This window comes from Panthera uncia, chromosome F1 (assembly GCF_023721935.1).
Source record: "Panthera uncia isolate 11264 chromosome F1, Puncia_PCG_1.0, whole genome shotgun sequence".
Lineage (NCBI taxonomy): Eukaryota > Metazoa > Chordata > Mammalia > Carnivora > Felidae > Panthera > Panthera uncia.
Genome location: NC_064813.1, coordinates 53,555,585 through 53,581,867, shown reverse-complemented (window position 1 = coordinate 53,581,867; position 26,283 = coordinate 53,555,585). Strand labels below are relative to the sequence as shown.

Genomic DNA, 26,283 nt, shown 5'->3' with positions numbered 1-26,283 from the left:
ATGTGAAATTTCTTCATTTATTAAATTTCAGATTATGTATTTCAAGCCAGAGCAAGACTTAAACATTTTTCCATAAGTATAGCTTCAGGTAAACAAGCAATTTTAGCCCTGAAAATAGCTTCTGCTTCTGTCAACACGTTGTTTATTCTTTCTCTGAGATAAAAAGTTCAGTTTTCTGATATTTGTACCAAGATAAAGTCAGTAAACAAGATTAATATAGTGTGGAAAAGGTTGTCAGCAGCCCTGGCAAAGGAAATAAGTTGCCTGTACATAGAACATACTGTAAACTGAATAAAAGTGTCAGGTCCACCATGAGATAATGTGATCATGAACCTCTAACAAAGCATGACATAGGCACAGTCGGCTTTTCTCATAGCCACAGTGTAGAAAATGGATTACTGTATTCCTGGGATACCCACTGGAATAGCATGAAAACCTCATTTTGAGATGAATGCAGGATGTAGTCCTGGAGTTGAGCCACATGTTTACCTGTGGTGCCCAAACCATAGGGTTATTAATGTCATCATCTGCGCACATGTGCAGTATTTGCATTTCTTGGAATTTCAGAGGGTATGCGGGCGGGCCTCCTCGTTACCCAAGTGAGAAAAGAACAAACACATTTTTGGAAATGTTAGGCTTTTTTCATAGGCATTTTCCTGCCTCATCGTGCTTTCTTTGGTGGTATACTTTAAGTGGCACGTTTATAATTATGCGGGGTTTTTTATTATGATGATGATAGAGCCTAAGTTATGACCTTTCGTTGTAAGATATGTCTCATTGATTGTGATTGTAGATCCATTCTTGCTTGCATGGCGCTGCTTGCGTTTGCCTTTGAAAACCCTCTATAAAATACAAGGTGTGAATTTTTTTAATGAGAGTAGCTTAGATTATGAAACATTTTTTTGAAACTTTGACTGTCAGACTTTTAATTTTGTTGAGAAAGGAATAAAATGTTGTTCTTTTAGGTGAAATTATATGTTGTTCTGCGCAAATATGTAGATTATCCCCAACTTTATGGGAAAACTATGAAAAGGACTAGCGACTACTTCCTTGACTCAAGTTCTTGCATGCATTTAAATGTGTGCATTATGTTTAGGAATTAACCACAAATCCGTTGGTTTTGGGTAATATCACTTGCTCAACACTAATTAAGCGAACCTCTTTTTTTGTGTGTGTATGATGAAATATATGCATAATTGAGCAGTATTTGGAAACAAGAGTCAGTGGTCTAGTTCTTAACGTTTTTTTTATTATAAAAGTACTTTTTAACTAGTCTTAAAATTCTAGCAGAGGAACTATACAGTAAACCAAAACAAGAGGCCCTTCTTACCCAGAATGAAATTACACTTTTGGTCCATGCAATGTGGTTTAGCTTTTGAGAATTAATATTTTATTCTCCATTTTAGAGTGGAAGTCCTCAAACGGAAACGTCCCTTTATTATTCATGGGATTTTTTTTTTTTTTTTAAGAAACTCATCCGTGATTTATTTTTTGTTTCCACTCTCCTTTCAGGTGGGCACCCCGGGCCCTGTCAGTAACAAGAGAATGGTTCACTTTTCCCCAGATTCACATCACCATGAGTGAGTACGCACTGATTTGTATAATCTTGGGGTATTCTCCATCTTTCTTTTGGAAAACTGGTAGCTGTTGCTAGTAAAGGTGGTTTAATTTGCACTTTTTATACCACTGACATTGACAGTTGTGCAGGAACAATTTCAACCTGTGGCAGAAATGTAAATAAAGGTTTTTGAATACGATCATTCTTTTCTTTGGGACAGAATTTGAAATTCTAAGTTTTCATTACATTAAGTAGCATCAAGCTCTCCTCCTACTCTTCCTGTCTTCCTCCCTACTCTTTCCAAAGCACTAAAACACAAAGTGACTACTTAACTCATTACTTCTCTGCTTTCTGCTCCGGCCCAGCCAGAGACGTGAAGGAACCAGAACGTATTTTCATTTGGCAGCAAAAGGGAGAGTCTAATTTACTAAGTAATTCCAAAAATTAAAAATTGAGCTTCAACGTTGGTAAATTATTGGGTGAATTTCTAGGTGCTAGTTCTGTTTCTAAGTACATCTTTATCAGAAGAGCTTCAATACATATATATTTTGGGTCAGTACCGTGTCTCCTGGGAAATTGGTTGAACTTGAAGAAAAAGGCCATAAGATATGGAAAGACATGGATTCATGATTGAATGAATTTTTTCTGGCAAGCAATCATATTAGGATCCATTAGATCCTAGCTTTTAAATCCCTTCCTTAACCAATGTAAAACAAATTATTGTTCATCTGTAGTTTATTTTATATAGATTATTAATACAAAATGTAATCTATATGATATAAATATTATTTATACAGATTATTATTTTCTGGAGTATTTATTTTACAGGTTACAATATCATAATCTTTCCTTTAAATAGTTTATTTCCTTTAAATAGTTTATTTCATTCATTTTTATTATCCTATAAGACCTTTTCTCTATTTTTTTTTTTAACGTTTATTTATTTTTGAGACAGAGACACAGCATGAACGGGGGAGGGGCGGAGAGAGAGGGAGACACAGAATCGGAAGCAGGCTCCAGGCTCTGAGCCATCAGCCCAGAGCCCGACGCGGGGCTCGAACACACGGACCGCGAGATCGTGACCTGAGCTGGAGTCGGACGCTCAACCAACTGAGCCACCCAGGCGGCCGTCTCTATTTATTTATACATATTAACTTAACTTTTTGTTCCGACACGAATCAAAACCACTAGCAAGTAGATATGGAGCCGTCTTTAAACCAAAACTTGCATTTGTTAATGATTGTAAATGCTCTGAGGGCAGACAAATCTCTTTGTCACTATTGGAGTCCTGTGCTAACAGTGCCTAGTAGACAGAAAATAGTAATTGAGTGAATGCAGATATGAAAGTGTGAATGTAAAATGGGGCAAATTGGATAATGTCAACTGAGTACTGCTTCTCCACTTAGCAGGTACGACCCTCACTGTGTGCCCCTGACATCCATTCCACACGAATCTCCCCAGTGGTTCTTAATCAATTAAATAAGATTCTCTGGGAGTGGAAGTCAGATGTCACTATTTTGAGAGTTTCCGAGGTTACCCGGTGTGCTTGATCACCCTTCTGTCAACACTCAGGACTAACAGGGACTCATTTCACCACCTTGCACCCTCCATGCTACCAGTCCGGTCCAGTCTCTCCAGTATCTCATGCTGACTCCATCTTTTCCACTTCCTGCTCTATTCCTTTAAATAAGCACTGCTATCTTTTATATTAGTACAGGATCCTAGTGAATCTTTCTGTCTCTGTGTTCTCACTCTTTGAGCACATAGTGCTTACTTTTGCTAAAGTCCATTCTGATTCTTTAATTCCCCTACTTGTAAACCCCCAGTATTGCCTCTTGACAGTGGAAAAACCTCGTTAGCATATTATTAAAAGCTCTTCAGGATCTGACTCCAGTACCTTTCTGCCTGACCCATTATTTCTCCTTCTTAGGTAATGGCCCAACCGTCTTCCCTGGTCTGCCTGTCTTCCCTAAATATGACCTCTGCATCACTGCCCTAGGATTTTTCTCTTGGAGTCTCTCCTACCCGGATCTTCCAAAAATCCGATTTGTCTTTAATCAGTCTTGACTGGTTGAAAACCTCCATTTTATCAGAACGTACTAGATACTAGTAACAGAATACAATACGAAACGAACAATAGCCTGAGCCGAAAGGTTTTATTTTGTTTCTCACATAAGAAGTCAGGAGGGAGGTGGCCCTAAGGCTTCTCAGTGGCGTAAAATTACTATCACCGGCCAGACTGTTTCCGATTTTCTGTTTCGTCATCTGTTCCTAGAGCTCCTGTAACAAAGCACCACAAACTCGGTGGTTTAAACAACAGAAATGTGCTGTCTGGCAGTTCTGAAGGTTGGAAGGTCAGGTGTCAGCAGGGCTGGTTCCTTCTGAGGCTGGAGGGAGAAGCTGTTCCAGGCCTTTGTCCACACCTGTGGTTTCTGCCAGCCTCTGCCGCTCATTGGCTCCTACTGTGTCACGCTAATCTCTGCCTCCATCTTCCTAGGGCCTTTTCCATGTGTGTGTATCTGTCTCTGTGTCCAAAGTTCTCCTTTTTTATAAGGACGCAGGGACAGAAATATGAGGACACTTTATAAGGTCAGAGTAGAACCTACCCTAGATGACCTCATTTGAACTTGGTTACCTCTGTCAAGATCTATCTCAAAAATAAGGTCGTATTCCGAGCTACTAGAGGTTAGGACTCCAGCCTATCTTTCTGGGGGACCAATTCAACACATAATACCATATTTACCTTTCTTTCTTATGCCCTCATAGTTATGGCCTCATGCCTATAACTTCACATGTCATGTCTGCTTTCAAGGCAAGAAGAAGAGGAAAGGACCAGTGCTAGGAGCTCTCCGCCAGAAGCAAAATTCCTTTCAAAACCACTCACCCACCTTTCCTTAGCTCTCATTGGCCAGAACTGGGTTATTTGGTCACCCGAAGTTGCAAGGGAGTTTAGGGAACCAGTATCTGGCAAAGTTTTAGATCAGTCATGATTGATTACTTGGGTCTGGCACATAGTGCTCCTAAACAGGACTTGTCACATGCAAATCATTGACTCCTCAACATGCACACACAACCCTTCTCTCCATACATACATGTGTTTGGAATACCTTCCCTGTCTTTCCCGAAGGACCCCGCTTCAGAATCTCATCCACTTACTTCAGTTATCTCAAAATCTCCTCCAAGACCTCCGAGTGGCATGGAGTTTTAATCAGACCTGGCTATGGCTCTTTGCAGTACAGTGACTCATAAATTTAAAGCACCCGTGGATACAATACAGAATTGTGGAGAAAGCGGGCTATTTCAGGAGAAGCTCCCATTCAGGAAGTGAGGCACTCAGCACTCAGCACTCAGCCTGCTAAAACCCATGTATCCAATGTGGCAGGCGATTCTCCTTTTTCTACTTTCTTGGACGCCCTTCCTTATTATTTATACTCTAAGATCACGACTGACATGTTCATTGCACCAGGAACACTTCCAGGCTAGTGCACGGTTCTAGCAGCCCATTGCTTGCTTGTTTTGTTTTTCCTTCCTCAGCTTAGTTGAGATATAATTGACAAATAAAATTGTAATATATTTATTTATTTAAATGTTTGTTTGTTTGTTTTTGAGAGACAGAGAGAGAGAGAGAGAGAGAGAGATTGAGAGAGCACAAGCACAGGAAGGGCAGAGAGAGAGGGAGACAGAGAATCTGAAGCAGGCTCCAGGCTCTGAGCTGTCAGCACAGAGCCCAACGTGGGCCTCAAACCCACGAACCTCGAGATCATGACCTGAGCTGAAGTCAGATGCTTAACCAACTGAGCCACCCAAACATCCCAAATTGTAATATACTTAAAGTGTACTACATGATGATTCGATACACATATACATCGTAAAAGGATTCCCACCATTGAATTCGCACATCCCTCACCTCACATATTTACCTTTTTTTTTTCTTTTTTTAGAAAACACTGAAGGTGTTACTCTCTTAACAAGTCTCAAGCATACAATTCAGTATTGTCAATTACAGTTGCCATACTATACATGAGATCCTCAGATCTTACTCATTTTACAACTGAAATTTTGTGCCCTTTTATTCACCTCCCCCTCGAACCTCCACGCCCAGCCCCACAATACCACTATTCTTCTCTGTTTCTATGATACCATGCAGTACATACCTTTGTCTGGCTTATTTCACTTAGCATGATGCCCTCCTTAGCATGGAGGCCCGTCCATGTTGTTGCAACTGGCAGGATTCTCTTCTTTTTAAGGCTAAATAATATTCCAATGTGTGTGTGTGTGTGTGTGTGTGTGTGTGTGTGTGTGTCACAACTTCTTTATCCATTCATTCATTGAGGGACACTTAGGTTGTTTCCATATCTTTCCCACTGTGAATAAAGCCACAATGAATGTGAAGTACAGATATCTCTTCAAGAGAGTGATTTTGTTTCCTTTGGATATATATCCAGAAGCAGAATTACTGGACAATATATGGCTGTTCGACTTAAATTTTTGAGGAAGCTCCATACTGTTTTCCGTGGTGGCTGCACCAGTTTACATTCCCACCAGCAGTTTTTCTTTCTTGTCTTTTTGATAATAATCATTCTAAAAAGTATGAATTGATAATCTTATTGTGATTTTTATTTGCCTTTCCTTTATGATGAATTATGTTGTGCACCATTTTATGTACCTGTTGGCTATTTGTTTGCCTTTTTTGGGAAAATATCCATCCGGGTTCTTTGCCCATTTTCTAATTGGACTATTGGATTTTTGCTATTGAGTTGTACGTGTACCCTGTATATTTTGGCTATTAACGCCGTATCAGATATGTGGTTTGCAAATATTTTCTTCCATTCCATAGGTTGCTTTTTCATCTTGTTGACGGTTTCCTTTGCTATGCAGAAACTTTTCAGTTAGATGTAGTACCACTTGTTTATTTTTGCTTTGTTACCTTTGCTTTGGTGTCAATCCAAAAACTCATTGTGAGGATCGGTGTCAAGGAGCTTCTTACTTCCTATGTTTTCTTCTAGGAGTCTTAAGATTTCAGATCTTGTGTGCAAGTCCTTAACCCATTTTAAATTGATACTTGTGTATAGTATACTATAGAGCTCCAGTTTCATTCTTTTGGAAGTGGCTGTTCAATTTTCCCAAGACCATTTATTGGACAGATGATCCTTCCCCAGTGTATATTCTTGACTCTTTTGTCAAAATTAATTGCTCGTAAATGCATGGGTTTATTTCTGGGCTATTTTGTGCCACTGATTTTTGTGTCTGTTTTTAGCCAGTTACGTACTGTGTCGATGACCATGGCTTTGTAATATAGCTCGAAATTAGGAAGTGTGATGTCTCTAGCTTTATTCCTTATCAAAACTGCTTTGGTTATTTGGGGTGTTTTGTGGCTCCATACAAATTTTAGGATTTTTTTTTCCCCTATTTATGTGAAAACTGCCATTGCAATTTTTATAATGATTGCGTTGAACCTGTGGATTGATTTGGATAGTATGCACATTTTAACAATATTGATTTTTCCAGTCCATGAACATAAAATATCTCTCCATTTAGTCGTGTCTTCTTCCATTTCCTTCACTAATATTTTATACTTTTCAGCGTACAGGTGTTTTACCTCCTTCATTAAATTTATTTCTAAGTATTTTATTCTTTTTGATGCTATTATATATGGCATTGTTTTCATAATCCCTCTTTCTAATAATTTGTTTTAGAAACAACTGATTGATGTCTCTTGATTTTGTATCCTGCAACTTTGCTGATTTTCTTTATTCTAACAGATTTTTGGTAGAGTCTTTAGGTTTTCTGTTTATAACATCAAGTTATTTGCAAGCAAATACAATTTTACCTTTTCCTTTCAGATTTGGATGCCTTTTTTCCCCAGGCCTAACTGGTCAGGATAGAATTTCCAATACTAAGTTGCAAAATACTAATACTAATACTAATACTAATACTAATACTAATAATAACTGAAGTAGCGAGAATGGGCATCCTTGTCTTGTTCCTGATCTTAGACGAAAAGCTTTCAGTTTTTCACCATTTAGGATGGTGCTAGTTGTAGGCCTTTGCTATGCTGAGGTACATTCCTTTTATGCCCAGTTTGTTGAGAGTTTTTATCATGAAAGGATGTTGAATTTTGTCAGATTCTTTTTCTGCAGCCATTAAGATGATCACATGATTTTTGTCCTTCATGTTGTTAATGTGGTATGTCACATTTATTGATTTGCAGATGTTAAACCATCCTTGCATCCCTGGAATAAATTCCACTTGGTCATTATTTGTGATCCTTTTAATGCAATGTTGAATTTGGTTTGCTAATATTTTGTTGAAAAATTTTGCATCTATATTCATCGGAGATATTGGCCTATAATCTTCTTATAGTGGCCTTATCTGGCTTTGATATAGAATATAATGCTGGTCTCACAGTGCTATAGTATGGGAGTGATCCCTCCACTTTTATTTTTTGGAAGAGCTTGAGAAGGATTCATGCTCTTTCTTACTTATTTTCAACATAAAAATTGTATTTGCTTGGAAGCATTAGAATGTCAACAGAACAGCTGCAGGATTTTTTTTTTGTTTTTTGTGTTTTGTGTTTTTTGTTGTTGTTGTTGCAGTTACAGAGTGGTATTTAGTTAACAGAACAATTATCTTGTATTAGTTGCCTCAGAGACAAGAGAAGATGAGTTCAGTACAGTGCCCATTTGTAACTAATTTGTGGTGTGCACCAGTAAGAACCTGCTGTAAATTTCCATGCCGGTCTACAACCCTCTTACTGTACCAGGCAAAGTTACTGGCTACTAAAAATACTGCCAGGACAAGGCTATCTAAAGACACATTTGGTAGTATGTTAACTATACAAAAAAAGACACTACACTTTGCAACCATAACTTGCACACCATTACAGTTCAAAATTTTTTCTTTAAAAGGAAAGGAGTTGTGTATAGGGGAGTTCAGTGTTTTACAGACCAGAAAAAACAAACTTGGGCTATAACCAACCTATTCATCATCTTCTTCTTCATCCTCTTTCTCTTCCTCGTCTTCTTCCTCTTTTGCCTTTTTTTTTCTTTTTTTCACCTTTGATGACTCCCTTTTTTGCCTCATCAGGCTCTCCTGTAGCCCGCTATGCAGCAACCTCCTTTTTGTATTTTTCTTCAGCTCAGTAGCCTTTCTTCATAAAGCTGCTTGTCATCTGCAGCAGAATTATAATATTTCTCTCTCCATTTCTTTGCAACATCACCAGTGGATAGGCTGGGATGCTTTCCTTTGATTTGGGGATGATACTCAGAACAAAATAAGAAAAATGTCAAGAGAGTACTCTTGGGTGCATTGACTGGGATCCTTGAACTTCTTTTTGGTTTCCCCCGTAGGAAGGATAGAAGCTGTCATTTTTCTTTCTTAATGGCCCTTGTCCCCCTTTGCCATGTCTTCAAACACTTTTCTTTTAAACAGACATGGTCTTCCACCTCTCTGATGTTTCTTAGAAAACTCTGAAAAGTTGGGGCACCTGGGTGGTTCAGTTGGTTGAGCATCTGACTTCGACTCAGGTCGTGATCTTACAGTTCGTGAGTTCAAGCCCCGCATCGGGCTCACTGCTGTCAGTGCGGAGCTAGCCCACTTTGGATCCTCTGTCCCCTTCTCTCTTTGTCTCTCCCCTGCTTGTGCTCTCTCTCAAAAATAAACAAGCATTAAAAAAAAAAAAAAAAAAAGGAAAGAAAGCAAGAAAACTCTGAGAAGTTAACTGAAGCATCTGGGTGCTTCTTGTGCTTCTCCTGGCAAATTCGCACGAGGAAAGATAGGATGAAATTTTGCCACACAGCTTCTTGGGATCGTCTTTGCTTGTGTTGACTTATTTTTCTTCAGTGAGGCACACAATCACCCAGTCTCTGTCTGGCTCTCACTTGCCCAGCACTGACTTTGTGGAGCTCAATGAACTGCAGTGACTGCCTAGTAATTCTTTAAATGTTTGGTAGAATTCACCAGTGAAGTCATATGACCCTAGACTTTTCTTTGTTGGGGTTTTTTTGATTACTGCTTCAATCACCTTACTAGTATGTGATCTGTTCAGATTTTCTAATTATTATTTGAAATTGGTAGACTGTATATTTCTAGGAATTTATCCATGTCTATAGTCTCTAAGATGTTGGCGTGTAATTGTTTATAGTAGCTTCTCAGGATTCTTAATATTTCTGTGTTATCAGTTGTAATGTCTCCTCTTCATTTCATATTTTATTTATTTGGGTCTTTTCTCTTTTCTTCTTAGTCTAGATAAAACTTTGTCAGTTTTATCTTTACAAAATCTAGCTTTTAGTCTCATACATCTTTTCTATTGTCTTTTCTATTTGATTTATTTCCATTCTAACCTTTGGTATTTTCCTCTTTCTGCTAGCTTTCAGCTTTGTTTCTTCTTCTATTTATAGTTCCTTGAGGTGTAAAGTTAAGGTGTTTATCTGAGGTTTTTTTTCCCCCTAATATAGGCATTTGTCACTATAAACTTCCCTCTTAGAACTGCTTTTGCTGTGGTAAGTGCTTACGTGCCCATTAAGAACTGCTTCTTTGTTTACTATAGTCCTATAAGTGTCATGAACACAAGCCCCGTTGGCTTTCAGAGTGAGGTGTTTTGGGGCCCCATCCAAGGATGGGAGTCTTCAAAGTTGGGACACTAAATGTGTCTTCCAAAACATTTGCTCCTCAGGGAGAAGTTGGGAGTTGGAGGGTCCCTCCTGAGTGTATGGCTTAGTGCCAGTGTGGGATTTATGGTGAGAGTGTGTTCAGCCTTTCCTACCCACTTTGACATGGGTGTTTTCTCATCTTCCCGATGTATAGGAGTCACTCAACTAGTTTCTGGATTTCTCACAAGGAAGTTATTCCATGTATAGCTAGAAAATGGTGTGTTCATAGAAGAAAGGAGTTCAGTAGCCTCCTCTGTCACCATCTTAGTTCCTAGCAGCCCCTTTCTGGTTAGTGGACATCAGCAGGAATTTAAAGTCACAGACTAAAGTCAAAGGTGGCCAAGTTGTTTGTTTAGGCATTAGGGTTCCTTCAAAAATGGAGTAGGTTCTCTTGTGTTTGTGGTTGCAATTCCTTGCCTGGAAATGCTACTGGCCTTGATGTTCTTCCTATATCCTTACTTAGCTTTTAGCTTAAAGACTTCTGCCCTGACGCCATGTGAAACAGTGACCTCCAGAGGATAGGTACCAGTCTTGAAGAAACCTCTAGTCAGCGTGCTCACCCTCTTTGTCAGAGAGGCACTCTGAGGAAGGTCTAGACCAGAGCCCTAGTCATGGTAGTCAAGGCCCCGTGAAGTCTAACCTCCATGCCACTGCCTGCCTCCACATAGGAATTCCAAACCAGATCATCCCACCTGCAGCTCCCTAATTATGAGTCTCTCATTAAAATTGAATTGTAATCTATACGCTGAAAGTACCTCTTTCAACGAATCTATATTTTCATCCGTTTCTTCAGGCCTGCCCCTTACTATGTAGGGCAAATGAACAAGGTGCCTTGTAGGCTTTGTTCTACAAGTTTCGTTTTGGGTGAGACCACAGAATACAGCATTATGAGTATTTTATTTTACACAAATAAGTAAGTACACAGGCACACTTTGTACTACACATAAATACACACAGCCCCAGCTGAATTACCTATTGGTACCCTTCTGGGGACTAGTTTCTTTCTCTAGTCAGTTTCAAAACCGACCACACTTTGCTTCAGTTTGTCTGTTTCATTGTCCTGGGAAGGAAACGCAACAGGTGAAATTTTCTACCATTTCCTTTAACAAGAGAACGTATATGGTCAGTGTTCAAAGTTGGCCAGACGTAGTTTTAGATACTTTCTTGCCCAGATAATTAAGTCCATACTTTCATTCAACCTACTCCCTATGATAAAATCAGATACATAAAACTGATTCAGTCTCATAGTAGAAAAAACAAGGTATTTATACCCTCAAGATATGCAAATAATTTCCTAGGGAATCCTGGTCAAGAATTTTAAGGGAGTCAATTTCCGGATTCCTTTGCATGTGTACACACACACACACACACACACACCTTCTTTTCTGAAGTCATTAGCCCCTGCAATTTTGCTGATTCCTATTTTTCACAACTGCCTTTCTTCAACTTTGGAAGAAAAAGACACCCCTCACCCCCAAGTCCTACCCTTTGACACCTTGCTTCACAGCATAAAATCCTTTTGGGTTTCAAACAGAGGGACATTCCAAATACTGAGCTGATATTGATGTGGACAGATTGAATCTAATGACCAAATTACAAAGCCTTTTGCAAATTAGGTAGATTGTTTCTAATTCTTTGTTTTCAGCAGCTGGTAGATTGTTAAAAATACTCCTTTATCTAAAAATCATTGTGTGATTTTTGGTATAAATCTCTAAAGGAGTTCAGTAATCAAATAACTGCTCTAACCAGATTCTTTTTATTTCCATTTACCAAGTTATGTGAACAAGGTTTCTGAGCACTCAAATTGATAAAAATAAAAAATATGAATAGAATTGATGTTAAAGGTAATATTCATCAATGACTACACAAACTAGTTTGGGGAAAAGTTTATTATGCTATTCCTAATAAAATTGTATTCATTTTTGTTTGGAACTATCAAAACACACTTATGTTAGTTTCATTAATTAAATACCAGTGACAACTTTTTCAGATCTTAAATAACTGTTATCAACTAACCTTAATCAGTATTGCTGATCACTTCATCAAAATAATTTTAAAACTCTAGTTTTATAGTCACAGAAATTTAAGAAAATTAGATAGATAGATAGATAGATAGATAGATGATAGATAAGACACATATGATTGTTGCAGAGGAATATGGCAAGGTTACTAATATATGGCTTTCCAACATAAAAATATATTACATTAGGATAAACTTCTGTGCAACAATGGTATTGGAAATTCAAGGACTTCAAGGAGAAAAATAAGCCATGTAAAATTTTCAACTTTTAAAGAAGTGATTGTCATGGTGTTTTGTTTTGTTTTGTTTTTAAATGCATTGATGGTGGATATCAAACCACAGTGATATTTGGACTCCAATGGGTATATTTAAGAATGGCATGATGGTTTTATTTTAGAATGTTAACATATGTAATTGATAGAAACTAATATTTGCAAATATTTAAATTTATGGTGAAAAATTTTAGATATCTACTGAAAATATGTGAAGATATTTTCATAACTGCATCAGACAACATGCACTGAGAAATGGTTGAAGACCGGTGTGTATAGACTTTCAGAAAAAAGTAATGGAATGTTCTACGAATAATGGTTTAAACAAATCGCAGTTTAATTTACCGACATTACCAGAAGTCTGGAGAAGTAGGCAGTCCCAGGACTATTGAGGAGGCAACATCAGCCACAATGTCCTCTAAGGAATCCCTGGAATTTTCCACAAAATTCCCACCAGCAATTCTCTATACCTTCTATATTCTCCCTTTAGTTTTTTATCTCTACTTGGTTATAGTATTTATCACATTATTCTCTAGAACATAGTTGCTATACACATGTTTCATTCACCTTAGTGGACCATGAGTTAGAGACTTCGTCTCATTCTTCTTTAAGATTCTTGGGGCGCCTGGGTGGCTCAGTCGGTTAAGCGTCCGACTTCGGCTCAGGTCACGATCTCGCAGTCCGTGAGTTCGAGCCCCGCATCGGGCTCTGGGCTGATGGCTCGGAGCCTGGAGCCTGTTTCAGATTCTGTGTCTCCCTCTCTCTCTGCCCCTCCCCCGTTCATGCTGTGTCTCTCTCTGTCTCAAAAATAAATAAACGTTAAAAAAAAAAAAATTTAAAAAAAAAAAAAAAGATTCTTATAGTACACAGCAGAACGCCTTACACATCAAAGCATAGGCTCTGGGGTCAAGTTTACCCAGTTCCACTACTGGCTAGTGATGGGAAGACTCACCCCTTCCTGCCACTGGCACAAAAGTATAGGGAAAGCACAGATTAACCGTGGTTTTGTGTGATCGCTTCTACAGTTTACCTCCAAGCTGTAATAACTGACCTGGACGAATGGCTAGAAATGGTCATTAAATTACTAAATATTCAGGAACTCTTAATTGGAAGTAAACTACTTTCGTTCAGTTAACTGTGATTCGTCTAAGTCAATATTTGTTTTGCTTTAGAAGATCACCGTCTAAACAGTCTGAAATAGGAGTACTTAAATTAATTTTACTTCATAGAATTTCAGACTTAACAGATTCTAATGAGTAAAGGAAAAACCATTTTACAGGCTCTAACATAATAATGTTTAGGAACTTCAGTTTTGAAACTATGTGGTTATAGGCTCGCATGATCAACAAAGGGTAGTGGAGAGCAGCCTAGAAATGACCATTCAAAAGAAAAAGGGCTGCTGAGCTGAGAAGTGAAAAAGGATGTTTTTTCCTTAATAGAAGGAATGCCCAGCGTGGGGCTCAATATGCAAGAGTGCACCTCACTCAAAGTTTTCAGCTCAGTTTATGAGAGTAGTGGAGGTTGGCCAATAAAAGTTTGGGTAGTTTCTATAAAAATTATATTTGGCAATAATTTCAATTGTAAAAAAGAATTACTTATAGAAATTTGGTGAACAGCCAACTTTGCTGCACCCCTCAGAATGTGGAAATCTCAGTCTTAAAGGTAAACTGACACAGGTATCTGTGTGGTTTTTGAGAAGCCTTGCAGCATTATGAAAGTCTGATTGTTTTAATAAAGTAATGCTTAACATTGTACTAGTCACATATTTATATTTTGCATAACTCTTTATAATTGTGTATGCATTGTGTATTTATAGTCCAGTTGGTAATATACTTTAGGTCTCTTTTAATAGAAAATATTTAGCCCAGATAAATGAAACAGCCATTAAAATAACCGTAGAAAGGTACACAAAAAGCAACAAGAACCTGAATCCAGGAACGCCTGGGTGGCTCAGTCAGTTAAGCTTCTGACTTTGGCACAGGTCATGATCTCAGTGTTCATGAGTTTGAGCCCCACATCAGGCTCTGTACTGACAGCTCGGAGCCTGGAACCTGCTTTGGATTCTGTGTCTCCCTCTGTCTCTGCCCCTCCCCTGCTCACACTCTGCCTCTCTCTGTCTCTCAAAAAGTAAATAAACACTAAAAAAGAAAAAAAAAATTTTTTTTTAAAAAAAGAACCTGAATCCAGATAAAGCAGAGAAATCTGTATCTAGGTTCTAAGAAAAAATAACATGTTAAGTTTTGAAATTCACATTTAATTATTCTGTTGACTTTCTGAAAATACAAATATTAATATGCAGAAAAAATATATGACTACATATTCTTTAAAAATATTTAAGGCTTCTTGTGGGGTTACTTTTTATTCACTCTACCTTCCTTTCTGGACTAACTCTAAATGGTTCCAGAATTTTTTCCTTTTTTCCATTCACTTATGAGATACCTGTTTTTAAGTTGAGTAAATATGAAGGGGTGCCTGGGTGACTCAGTAAGTTAACCATCCAACTTCAGTTCAGGTCATGATCTCACAGTTTTGAGTTCAAGCCCTGCATCAGGCTCTGTGCTGACAGCTCAGAGCCTGGAGCCTGCTTCGGATTTTGTGTGTCCCTCTCTCTCTGCTGCTCCCCTGCTAGCTCTCTGTCTCTGTCTCTCTCTCTCAAAAATAAACAAACATTAAAAAAATTAATAAATAGAGTGAATATGAAATATTAGTTGACTTTTAAATGATATCCATATTTGCTTTTATTTTATTTTAAAGTATAGGACATTTACCTGAGGCATTATATGTAAATCAAAACTTACTTTAAATGCAAGTGGGTAACTACCTATAATCCTATGATGAATTCCTTTATAAAGCAAATATTTACACTTTATCTTATCTTTTGTATAAATATCAAGTTTGCTTGAAGCAAGATTTGCCTGGATTAAAGGTTAGTTCATTGGGAATACTTTTATACTTTGAAATTTAGCATCTATTGCTTCATAGTAAAAATGGCTTTAACTTCAGATTGAGATAAATAAAATATACCCGATCAATTCCTCCTCTGATTTACTGTGTTTCCCTTGGAAAGTCATTTTAGCTTACATGTGTCATAATTTTTAGTTATGGAATAAGGATAAGAACAGTCCTTCTTATATAAGGTATTATTCAAGCTACTTATGTAAACTACAGACAAATTATTAAACCGGGTATAAAACATTTAGGATGATGATGATGATGATGATGGTAATGCTTTATCTGGATAGTGTATTTTATTTTTCTGAGTATTTTCATATGCATCAGCCTCTCCAGTGTTTTTAGTGCCTCTCTGAAGCAGTGATGACACCCCCATTTTATAGATAATTTGACTTTGGAAAGTCACACACTATACTCTGCTCAACCAAAAGTCAATTAAAAAAAACCAATGTGTTCAGCATCTATTATGTATTTGATAACATGCTAAACCTGTTGGGGGAACCTGTAAATATTACGTATGAACACTGCTGTCTCTACTGACATTTAGGAATAAATAGGTAGTTCTCACAAAAATTCAGAGAATAAAAGTTCACATATTACTCTATTCCACTGTGTACTACAGGAGAAGAAAATTAATATTTGTTTTAAACACCTCCTCCTCTATGCCAGGTTCCTAGCCTTGTTTAAGCTTCCAATACTGTAAAGAGAGGTGGGCTTCATTTTATTGCATAGATGAAGAAGACAAATGTAATGGAAAAACTCAGATTTTTCCTTCCTACCTTTTCTTCTCTTACGTCTTCTTTGACACTCATACAGAACACTTCATCTCTGACACTTCTGGTCACCAAATGTTGGGAGGCTTTTCCTCACGACAACAAGCAATCTCCAGGAAATCAGCTGGCTGTCCTGCTTCAACTCGGTTTTGACACTAGGTACTTGGAGATAGCATCAGATTCCACAAGTTAAGGGTCCAGTCCCGCGAGACTGCCTTGCCCCCTAACCTCCCACATCTCCAGATTCCACTCACAAACCTAGGCTGTTACCTATGCTTCTGACCTACCAGATGCAAATTGGAGGTTCCAACAACCGCCTCCAACTGAGGACACCAATTTCAAGTCCAGGTGGTTACCTGTACTTCCGACTGGCTGTAAATCAGAGGTCCCCACAGCACCCTCCTTGGGTTTATTTAATTTGCTCACAGAATTCAGAACAAATTACTAGGTTACCAGTTTATTATAAAAGAACATAACTCAGGAACAGCCAGATGGAAGAGATACATAGGGCAAAGTACGGAGTAGGGGTGTGGAGCTCCCATGCCCTCTCCAGGAATGCCATTCTCCCCACATCTTCACCTGCTCCCCTATCTGGAAGCTCTCCAAACCTTGCCTTTGGGGATTTTTATGGAGGCTTTATTACATAGGCGTGATTGATTGAATCATTGGCCTTGGGGAAGGATTCAACCTCCAGCCTTCTCCCTGCCCCAGAGGTCAGGAATTGGGACTGAAAGATCCAACTTCTTGGATTGGAAAGATCCAATCCAAGGTTGGTTCCCTTGACAATTAGCTCCCATCCTTAGGTAGGGTCCAAAAGCCACCTCATTAATATAACAATTTTTCACTCTCAATGCTTTGGAAATTCCAAGGGTTTGGGGAGCTGTGAGCCAGGAATCATGGAAGAAGACCAAATATATATGAGAAATACATTTAGATCACCTGAATAACCAAATGCATAGTTCTCTTATAAATCATTTATTGCTCCAAGACTCAAAAAATAAAAGTAATTTGTCAGAGTTCACCCAGCTAGTAAGTGCCAGAGTATTCAAACTTCGATCTTTCTGATTCTAAAACCCATGATTTAGCAACCACACCAGGCTGGATTTACATTTGTAGTTTAATAAAAGAGATGAAGTTCTAGAAGGCTCTCTTGGGCATTGTTTTACAATTGACTTTTAGTTCCAGAGAAAAATATATGAATGAGGGATATTTTTACTTCCTGGTCATCTGGTCCACAAAACATGAGAACCCAAAAGAATCCTAAAGACCATGTAGGCCAGTGCTGTTATTCTTCCCGTTTCATAGAGTGACATGGTACGTCTAGTTGTTAAAACTCTGCCCTGTATCTCAAGTCATTCATTTACTTATTCATTCAGAAAATATCTGTGAGGGCCTACTATGTGCTCATCACCGTTCTCCTGACACAGCCTAATAGAGGTAATAGACATTAATCAGGAAGCACACGCATAAATGTGTATCTAGACACTAACACACAAACACATTGTTAGTGAGCTAAGTACTCTAAAAGATAACTTTTTAAAAAATAATTTTAGGGGCACCTGTCAGTGCCTCAGTCAGGTAAACATCTGACTCAGCTCAGTCCGTTAAACATCCGACTCAGCTCAGGTCATGATCTTGCAGTTCATGAGTTTGAGCCCCACATCGGGCTCTGTGCTGACAGCTCAGAGCCTGGAGTCTGCTTGAGATTCTGTGTCTCCCTCTCTTTTTTCCCCTCCCCTGCTCACGCTCTGTGTCTCTCTCTCTCTCAAAAATAAATAAACATTAAAGCTTTTTATTAAATAAATAAAAACGAATTGCAACTAGACATCTAGCTAGGGAAGGCTTCCTTACATGCCACAAGCTTCAGATGAGACCTCGAAGATCCAAGTGAATGGGGATGAGAAGAGCATTTCAAGCAGAGAGAATTACTGTCTGTTCAGGCAGTGTAAGGGAAGGCTAGCGAGTGAGCACAGAATGTGAGAGAAGGAGGGATTACTGAGTGAAACGTTGGGCAAAGACACGATGCTAAGCGTCGGGGGCCATTTAGGGATTCTTTCTCCTAGGAGCAGTGCAAAGCCACTTCAGACTTTGGTTCACTTGTGTTTATTTATTTGTTTGCTTGAGGTAAGGGTGTGAATAACTAAATATTCAAGAATTAGCTCCAGCATCACTCTAGCTGTTCAGTGTGATAAATGGATTAGAGTTAGTAGGTACAAGAAAACTTGCAACTTGCTGCAAAGGTCTGAATATGAAAGAGAAAGGTATCCAAGCTGAATTGAGTTGTCCACTGGAAGGATGGGACTGCTGTTCACTGAGCTAGTGAACCAGCTAGATGAAGACTTGCTTTGTAACAAAAGGAATATTTGAGGTATTTACGTATTTACTAAAAGGGGCGCCTGGGTGGCTCAAGGGGATTAGCATCTGACTTTGGCTCAGGTCACGATCTCGCGGTCGTGAGTTTGAGTCGCACATAGGGCTCGCTGCTGTCAGCTCAGAGCCCACTTTGGATCCTCTGTCCCCCTCTCTCTCTCCCCGTCTCCTGCTGACATTCTCTTTCACAAAAATGAATAAACACTTAAAAATATATACAGGAAGCCCATTACATGATAATACAAATAGTATGTTTTTATGAAAATTAACGATCTTCCCCCACAAAAAAAAATTAGTGAGAATGTGCCATTGTTTGCACAAATCACTTTAATGTCTGGCTTCATAGATGACAGTTTAGATTCGTTGCTGCTTCCACTTTCAGCTTGTGGTAATCTGTTGTTTCGGTGGAAGCACATGAAGCAAATCCAGCCTCACGGATAATAACTAGTTGGAAAAGGAAGGAGTATTTTAATAGCCTTTTCATTTCAGATCATTGTGGATATTCTCTGATACTATACTAAAACATAAACAGTGGTTGTTTCTCAAAAGTTAATTATAGTGTGTAATCGAAAAACATATCGATGGATAGTTTTGCTCTGTTATGCTAAATCTGTTGGTCTGTCTTGAACTCTGAATGGAATCACTTACACATCATGATTTAGTAAATCATACATTGGTCATGTAAAGGCACAGTCCATAACAGAGGGGAAATGCATTAGTCAAGTTGTCCAGATAACTGCAATAAATAATTTGCTTCTAGTTGGTAATTAATCCAGATGTCATTTACAGATACCAATGAGCGTCCATTTCCTCGTCAAAATAGAATGACCTGCCAAAGAGCATCACTGTCTTAGAGCTTAAGAAGTGTTCCAGGAAGAGCATAGACAACTCCTACGAATGTAGAGGCTGTTTATTCCCAGGTGTTAGTACCACAGAGGCTAGAGATTACATAGAAGTCTAAGGAAATAGACTTTGTAATAGAAGTGTCTTGTCCTCTGAACGCACACTGTGGGCAAATAGCCTAATGTCTCATTTCTGCATCTGGAACATGAGAATGACCTTGTAAGGTTTTGACGAGGGTAAGAAATAATACATGTCATGTTTCTAAAGAGTACTTGGTACATAAAAATACCCAATATTATTGTTCTCGAAAAAAAACAAATAGCATTAATATTGGTGTCGTTCCCTGTGGGCTTTTAGTGGCTTATTTGCCACTAAAATTTCTCTCGATTTCCTGTTCCTTGGTGTTTACAAGTAGTTTTGATGCTGAATACTGCCAAAGGACTGGGCACATAGCTAATAACCACTCCCATTGAAAAGGTGTCAGCAGATGGGTCAAGTATTAAGGATCCAAGGAGCAGCCGAACTCATATAGGTGGACCATGCAGGGCAAGGACAGCGGGAGAAGGGAAGGCTCAACTGTGCAGGGACTCCTATATTTTGAATGTTGTCATTGACAACAGCCAGAGCCCAAGTTGTTATCACAATGGAAGGAATAGGTTCAAGGTACCTTCAGCTGATGCTCCAGAATTCACATGATTCAAGGGCTTTGCGTGATTGTTCCTGGGGGCATAGCCAGAGGATATAATATTCTTGTATTTTTAATGTTTTTTTAGAACTCCAGCAATCCAGAAGTCATAATTTGTTGTAACGATGCTATAATTAAGTTGTGGTAAATGATAGCATTTGAAGATTTTATAACCAGAATTGATTCATAAAATGGATACAGTCCCAGCAGTTTATGTTAACATAATTAAATGGAAATGTAATTCTAACTGAGTTTGCTTATTAAATTGAAAATTACTGGGTTATGAGCACTCTTACAATTCTGTCAAAATTGGTGTAAGTCTAGAATTACATGAAATATCCATTAAAATAAAGCATATTTAAGGCTCCGTTGTTGGTGGTGAATACGTTTCTTAAAGCACATGCAGACTGATCATGTGAGAGCATGTGCTTGTAGTTAGGTTCATGCTAACTCCTTTTCTCTTTCCTCTACAGCCATTGGTTTAGCCCTGGCACTAAGACAGAGCATGGCCAGGTAAGGAGCATTGTAATCCAAAGAGAAGTTACTTAGTCTCTTTCAAATATTTATAGATCTCCCTTCAAGGTCGTGGATCAGCTCTATAATAAAAGATATAAATCCCAGCTGATTTAAAAAGGAGTTAATTGTGCCAGTGCTTAAGACACTGACCAAATGAATGATGCTCGGTAACCATCAGAGTGCTTACCACCACGTTCCTCAGTCACATATGTCCCCCCCCATGGAAAGGCTCTGGGGTTCACTTGTTTATAGGACTCTACCATTTATATTTGTTTTTCACGAAGTTAAAGTATCAAGAGACGTGCTTAAAAAGTTGATTTGCAGCCAACATAAGATCAGCAAACGAGAATATTTTTACTTTTGAAGTTCAGAAGGTCGTGATAGTTTCTTACAAGTTTATGTCATATTTTTAAGTGAGATTTCTTTTTTTATTGCTTAATAAAACACGGCAGCACAGCGATTGGTCACCATAACAAAAAACTTGGCATTCATTTCAGTTAACTTTACATATAAAATAAGTACTTAACTTTCTTTTTCCCTTGAATGTATTCATCTTCTCTCTGCAGTGTGCTAAGGCAATTTAGGGCTTAAGGCTTTGATGAGTTTTAAAGCTTATGCATTTTAGACTTTGCATCCTTGTTGAGTTTTTTTTTTTTTCATTCTGAATTATAAAAGTTGTTTTTAAGTGGGTCAAAAACATGATATGTAAAAAATACCTTTAAATACATGAGAATGAAAAACCTCACATCACAGGGATCATTTTCTGTGACAGGTGGTAGGTAGACAAAGAGGGGGTTGTAGTTGGTAGTGATAATTGACAACATTAATATATTTGTGATATTTTATTTCTTAAGCTGGGCAGTAGGTCCACAGTTGGTTATATATACACAACCTTTTGCTCATAAAAGGAGGATGATAAGGGCACCTGGGTGGTTCAGTCAATTATGCGTCTGACTTCAGCTCAGGTCATGATCTCATGGTTTGTGAGTTCAAGGCCTACATTAGGTTCTGTGCTGTCAGTGAGGAACCTGTTTGGGATTCTCTCTCTCTTCCTCTCTCCCTTTGCCCCTCCCCCACTGTCTCTTTCAAAATAAATAAACTCAAAAAAGATTTTTTTAAGCACCTTTAACAAAAATTTTAGGGTCGCCTGGGTGGCTCAGTCGGTTAAGCGTCCAACTTAAGCTCGGGTCATGATCTCACAGTTCGTGAGTTCGAGCCCCGCGTCAGGCTCTGTGCTGACAGCTCAGAGCCTGGAGCCTGCTTCACATTCTGTGTCTCCCTCTCTCTCTGCCCCTTCCCTGCTCGTGCTCTGTCTCTCTCTGTCTCAAAAATAAATAAACATTAAAAAAAATTTTTTTAAAGGGGGTTGCTAAATACTTCATTATAAACTATACTTTATATACTATTCATTATAAAGTATATATATATAAATATATATATATTCATTATAAACTATATATACTTTGTATATATAGTTTATATACAACGATATAAACTAAGTTATATCTTTGACGTTTTCATCTTATTATTCATAATGTAAAAATTAGACTTCCTGCTTTCCTGCATGGTTCATGTCCCTCTGTGTACAAAGCTTACAAGAAGATTCTGCTTCTGGTAGTAAGTCGCATCAGGATATAGATTATCTCCAAATACAATTTTTAAAGCTTCTTTTCTACCCTTTAGAAATACTAAAGTGATGTTATAAAGTTGTATTTTATTTCACAGTATAACTGGTTGTTTCCAGTCAAGCTTTTTTTTTTCCTGCAGTTAAAGAATCAACTAATAGCTAATAGAGAAGAAACTTGCCTTCTCTATAGAGAAGAAAGTTGCCTGACGTTTTTTGTTTTTGGGTTTTTTTTTTTTTTACCAATTTTTGCATCAGCCTTTTGCTTAAACTTTGATACATCATTTCACATTTTGATGTAGGTTGTTAATTAATGTAGGTTATTAATTTCAGGTTATTAATTATTGAATGTAGGTTATTAATTAATGAACACAGTAGATTCTTATTACCTGCAGTAGCTATGTTCTATAAAGTCGATGTGAACACAGAAGTAGCAAATATCGAAACACTGCTCTGGAGGGAAAATACAAGGTTGGGTTCATGAGAGGCCAGAACATTTTCAGTTACGGATCAAGACCTTTTCTTGTTTCATGTGTGTTCTGTGTTTAACAATACCTTATTTAATATGTATCATTGATTCTTTTTTTTTTTTTAATTTTTTTTAACATTTATTTATTTTTGAGACAGAGAGAGACAGAGCATGAACGGGGGGGGGGGGGGGGGGGGCAGAGAGAGAGGGAGACACAGAATTGGAAGCAGGCTCCAGGCTCTGAGCCATCAGCCCAGAGTCTGACGCGGGGCTCGAACTCATGGACCGTGAGATCATGACCTGAGCTGAAGTCGGACGCTTAACCGACTGAGCCACCCAGGCGCCTCATCATTGATTCTTAATACCTGATGAAAGCTTCTTTAATGCCCGTGTTTCCTCTGTAAGCTCCCTTGCAGCCTTGCACTTGGGAGCACTTGACTACACTTCCGTACTATACCTGAGGACCATTTTTTTATTTATTTATTTTTAATGTTTATTTATTATTGAGAGAGAGAGAGAGTGTGAGTGGGTGAGGGGCAGAGGGAGAGGGAGACACAGAATCTGAAGCAGGCTCTAGGCTCTGAGCTGTCGGCCCAGAGCCAGATCCAGGACACGAACTCACCAACTGTGAGATCATGACCTGAGCGAAGTTGGACACTTAACCAACTGAGCGACCCAGGTGCCCCCTGCCTGAGGACCATTTTATGATAAAATCAAAAACCAGAGCAGAAAAATGCAAAAAAAAAAATGTGGCACTAAATAGACTGCAACAAAGACACTCGTTTACACTCTAAAAGCTGAAACAAGAAGACAGTGCATCAGCTTGTCAGACCTCAGTGGAGAACGTGTGACAGGGGACCCAAATTTTTACCACCGTGCACGTTTGTGAAGGACTGCAAAATTTCTGGAAGTATTGATCTTAGCATTACACATAAATTTTAGCAAATAGGCAAATTCAGAAATATGGAATCCATGAATAATGAAGAATGACTGTACCTGTGTGTACGTATACAAATATACATACAGACCACTTACATTTTGAGGGTAAGAATCTCTTAATTCAACTCAAATCTAACTCTAGCGCAGGAAACTTTGCTAACCCTAGATGCGAGTGATGAAATGCAACACCGTAAAGAGGGTAAAATCCTTCACCCTGTTGAATGAATTACTGTTAGAGGGCATGGTCACCTTTTATTTTTCCCACATCAACTTCTCAACCTACAGAAATGATAACATTAACCCCGCTTTTTTTTTTTTTTTTAAATCCCACCCCTTTCTACTTCCCCTGTCTTAGGATTCGTCTTTCTGTTCTTTAAGGCTAAATCCCATAATCGTTAACACCTTGCGTACTTCTCACTCTTTGATTACACATTCACTAAATGACTATTACCTGTCAACCATTATCTGTCAGATACTCTCTCTCCTTACAAAAGAAGGTGTTTAGAAAAACAACATAGCTTTTCCCTTGTGGTGGTTCTAATCTGGGGCAGGAAAGCAATAATGGCAGTATGTTGTGAAATATTTGAGAAAACCACAGAGAGGGCAGTTATAAAGGGCTCAAGAGAAATATGAAAGTCGGTTCAGAAATGGAAGGAAAGAGAGAGAGAGACAGCTATATGAAGCATCATTTGTTTGTTTGTTTTGCTTCATCTGACTTAATCCTGATTTTTCCTCTTTGAACATAATGATTTGACATTTTGACTGAATTTACAAGTATCTTAAGGAATCACAGATCACAGTTTGGGTACTAGTTCTCCTTTTAAGGTGAGGACACTGAGAGCCCACGTGTGACGAGACTTGACGTTCTATAGACATTTGAGAAATTACTGAGAAGCGGCTGCTAACAAGGAACACACATGCTCTTGAGTGCCTCTGAATATCAGGTGGTAAAGAGTATTGCTGTGGAAGAAGACTTCTTCTCTTGGCTTCTTCTCTTGTGCTAGAGATTTGAAATTTGTAGTGAAGCCCGTAAAAATATCATGAATAGCCACGGCAGTTCCCAGCTCCCTTTCTCACAGTAAGAACCATCATCCACGAGGAACACTTGCCTTCCTGGTTTAGTTCAGCAGTTTTAAAAATTGTGCACCTTTCGGAAACCTCACGTTGTACTAGGTTTTGTGTTAATGAATTTTAACATAATTCTTATGCGAGTCATTCTTTAATATACATCTGCAGGTCACTAATCAGGGAATTGTGTCTCCGTCTGGCCTAAGTCCAGCAATCTGAAAGTTGGAAGGTAAGAAGCACTTCGCACCATATTCAGAAGTTCTGTTATTAATCAGAGTTGACGTTGTCGAGTCAGAATCCTGAAAATTGACCTCACTTGTGACACTGATAGTAGTCCAAGGAAACAGAAGAATTATCAGTAAGGAGAGGGAGGAATTTCTCAAAAAACCCTGAGGATCTACTCTTACTTATTAGAGCTCAAGGACCCTGTGTCTTTTATCTTGAATTCATGACCTGATTCTGCCCCCTAGCCCACCCCACTCTTCCATCCTTTCTCTTGTTCTTTGGGGCATAGCAGAAATGTGTTGAGAAGCTCTCAAATACAAATATATGCTTTCTATTCTAATAACATTCTGGATTTTTTCATCTTTGCCCCTTAAAAGATCTAGACTCCCATATTCACTTATGAGATTCGTGACCCATAGATCTGAGTTTATATTTTTTTTTTATCTGAGTTTGATTTAAAAATGTTTTTAATGTTTATTTTTGAGAGAGAAGCGAGACAGAGCACAAACAGGGGAGGGGCAGAGAGAGAGGGAGACACAGAATCCAAAACAGGCTCCAGGCTCCGAGCTGTCAGCACAGAACCCAATGCGGGGCTCAAACCCACAAACCACGAGATCATGGCCTAAGCCAAAGCTTAACCCCACTGAGCCACCCAGGCACCCCTATCTGAGGTTGATTTTAAAGTTGCAAAAGATATACCCAGAATTAGAGTTGTGCTGATACAGTGAGAAAATTTGTGATGGCTTTTTAACATAGGAGTATTGTACTAAATAATTCCAGTATGTGTCTCTTTTTATACACAAAGCCCCTCAAAACTATACATTTGAGGAAGAAAAGAAATTCTCAGAAATCTCATAGAAAGAGCTCTAACATCAGAGTTCACAGAAGGTGCTAGCTTGTTTAAGCTGATCCAGATGGCAGCCTCTCTGAGAACTATCCAGACCTACTAGGGACAGTCTAATATTTATTTGGGCCATTACTGTTGCATTTTCAAAACTAAACCGTAGCATTCTTTTCTTATTCCAGACTGTTGTGCTGGGGATTTTGAGTTCTTTGTTTTCACTGCTTTCACACAAACTTCAGGAACAGTGTGCGCATATCTGTCTTCTATCTTAAAATTAGAAAAGTTAGTTAACTACTATTCATTCCAGGTGGAGGTAGAGATTTTATCATCTCACCTCTAGCTATCTGTGTCACAAATGTTGGTTTGTTTGTATATATATATATATTTTTAAAGGCACTAGACTTAGAGATGCCAAAGTAATTAATTATTTTTATTTTCAGAAGCAATTTAGTTTTCATGGTACGAAGTGTTTCT

The 26,283-nt window shown here is 38.4% G+C and overlaps 1 protein-coding gene and 1 pseudogene across 3 annotated transcripts in view; one reads left to right on the top strand and one right to left on the bottom strand.

Moving 5' to 3' along the window:
• GPATCH2 (G-patch domain containing 2) overlaps positions 1–26,283 on the top strand; it is a 180,633-nt gene that overhangs the window by 106,049 nt on the left and 48,301 nt on the right. For all 3 annotated transcript variants that reach the window (XM_049635215.1, XM_049635216.1, XM_049635217.1), the window contains exons 6-7: positions 1,513–1,580; positions 20,598–20,637. In XM_049635215.1, the coding sequence (XP_049491172.1) occupies positions 1,513–1,580; positions 20,598–20,637 (108 nt within the window). The remainder of the gene's footprint in view (positions 1–1,512; positions 1,581–20,597; positions 20,638–26,283) is intronic.
• Positions 8,537–19,012, bottom strand: LOC125926011 (high mobility group protein B1-like; annotated as a pseudogene).